A 1,803-nucleotide genomic window follows, 5' to 3' on the forward strand; every position below is an offset into this window, starting at 1 on the left:
CCGCTTGCTCAAGGCTCAGCTTGCGTGTCTTGAACTTACTTTGGTCAGGTTGCCGTCCCTCGCAAGCTCGTGCACAGCTAGAATCTGGTGGGCGTCGATATTGCCTTCATCTTTTTCTAGGATTCTGAAACAGGAAGAGGAGCCATGTGAATTGCGAGCATTGACAGGCTGGTATGGCAACAACTGCTGTGTGTCTTCCAATACCCATTCTCCCTTCTTTTAATAATGCTGCTGTTTGCTGTGACAGACTAGAACTGCCCCATAGGGTTTTCTGGGCTGTAATCTTTACAGGAGCAGATCGCCAGGTCTATGTCATGCAGAGCTGTTGGGCGGGTTCGAACCACCAGCCTTTCAAGCAGCCAAGTGCTTAACAATTGTGCCACCAGGGTTCCTCTGTTTTATGGATACGGATATACATGTCTACGTACGTATGTACATATATATGTATATATGTATACATTTATATATACTGTGCTTTAGATGAAGGTTTACAAAGCAAAATACACATATTGTTTTGGGACACTGGTTGCCAACCCTGCAACGTGTCAACACTCTCCCCTTCTTGATCCTGGGTTCCCCATTTCCATTCGTCCAGCTTTCCTGACCCCTCCTGCCTTCTCCTCCTTGCCCAGGACTCCTTTCTTTCAATAACAAAACCAAAAACCAAACCCACTGCCATTGAGTCGATTCTGACTCATAGCGACCCTATAGGACAGAGTAGGGTTTTCAAGGCTGTAATCTCTACAGGAGCAGATAGAGAGGTCTTTGTTCTTTGGAGCCACTGGATGGGTTTGAACCACCACCATGTCAATTAGCAGCCAAGTGCTTAACCAACCGTTGCGCTACCGGAGCTCCTTTCTTTTAATAATAAAACCAAAAACCAAATCCGTTGCTGCTGAGTCAATTCCGACTCATAGCGACCTTACAGGACAGAGCAGAACTGCCCCATAGGGTTTCCAAGGAGCAGCTGGTGGATTCAAACTGCCAATCTTTTGGTTAGCAGCTGAGCTCTTGACCACTGCACCCCCAGGGCTCCCTTTTAATAACAGAATTCCCAAATTAGTTGGGCACATGGCTGCCCAGAACGAAGAGAATAAAGACCACATTTCCCAGCCTCCCTTGCAGCTTAGGTATAGCCCTGTGACTAAGTTCTGGCCAAGAGGATGTAAGTGAAAGTGATGTGTGTGATATCCAATTGCGCCCCTAAAATAAAACATGCCCTCCATTTCTGCTCTTTGCTTCTTCCTGCTGGCTGGAATGTGGATCATGTGAGCAGCATCCTAGAAATTACAGAACACTAAGACAAAAGAGGCCTGGGACCCTACAGAATTAAGCAGCCATTCCAGCCCTGGGCTGCCACTCAAACTTCCACCCGAGACAAGAATAATCTTCTGTGTTGTTCAGGCCATGTATTTCGGGGGTATTTTTGTTACAGAAGCCGATTCATATCCCATCTACCACAGTCATGACCATGATACCATGGTCTGGAAGCAGCCAGAGAGGCAATGGGGGGCAGTCTGCAGCTGCAAGATGGAAAGGGGACCTCAAATTCAATGAAGCGTCCTTGTGAAGATGCATCCTCTGATCATACTATGTTGTTGTTGTTAGGTGCCGTCGAATCGGTTCTGACTCACAGCGACCCTACAGGACGGAGCAGAACTGCCCCGCAGGGTTTCCAAGGAGCTGCTGGTGAATTCGAACTGCTGATCTTTTGGTGAGCAGCTGAGCTCTTAACCACTGTGCCACCAGGGCTCTGATCATACTACGGAGTTTTCTATATTCTGTTCTTTGTAGGGAACTTCT

The 1,803-nt window shown here is 47.4% G+C and overlaps 1 protein-coding gene across 1 annotated transcript in view; it reads right to left on the reverse strand.

Annotated features, from left to right (window-relative positions):
* Positions 1-1,803, reverse strand: part of TTC21A (tetratricopeptide repeat domain 21A) — a 49,051-nt gene that overhangs the window by 25,294 nt on the left and 21,954 nt on the right. The window contains 1 exon segment of the mRNA XM_004377387.2: positions 40-124. Coding sequence (XP_004377444.1) covers positions 40-124 — 85 coding nt within the window.

The sequence above is a fragment of the Trichechus manatus genome, unplaced genomic scaffold (genome assembly GCF_000243295.1).
Source record: "Trichechus manatus latirostris isolate Lorelei unplaced genomic scaffold, TriManLat1.0 scaffold00049, whole genome shotgun sequence".
NCBI classification, from domain to species: domain Eukaryota; kingdom Metazoa; phylum Chordata; class Mammalia; order Sirenia; family Trichechidae; genus Trichechus; species Trichechus manatus.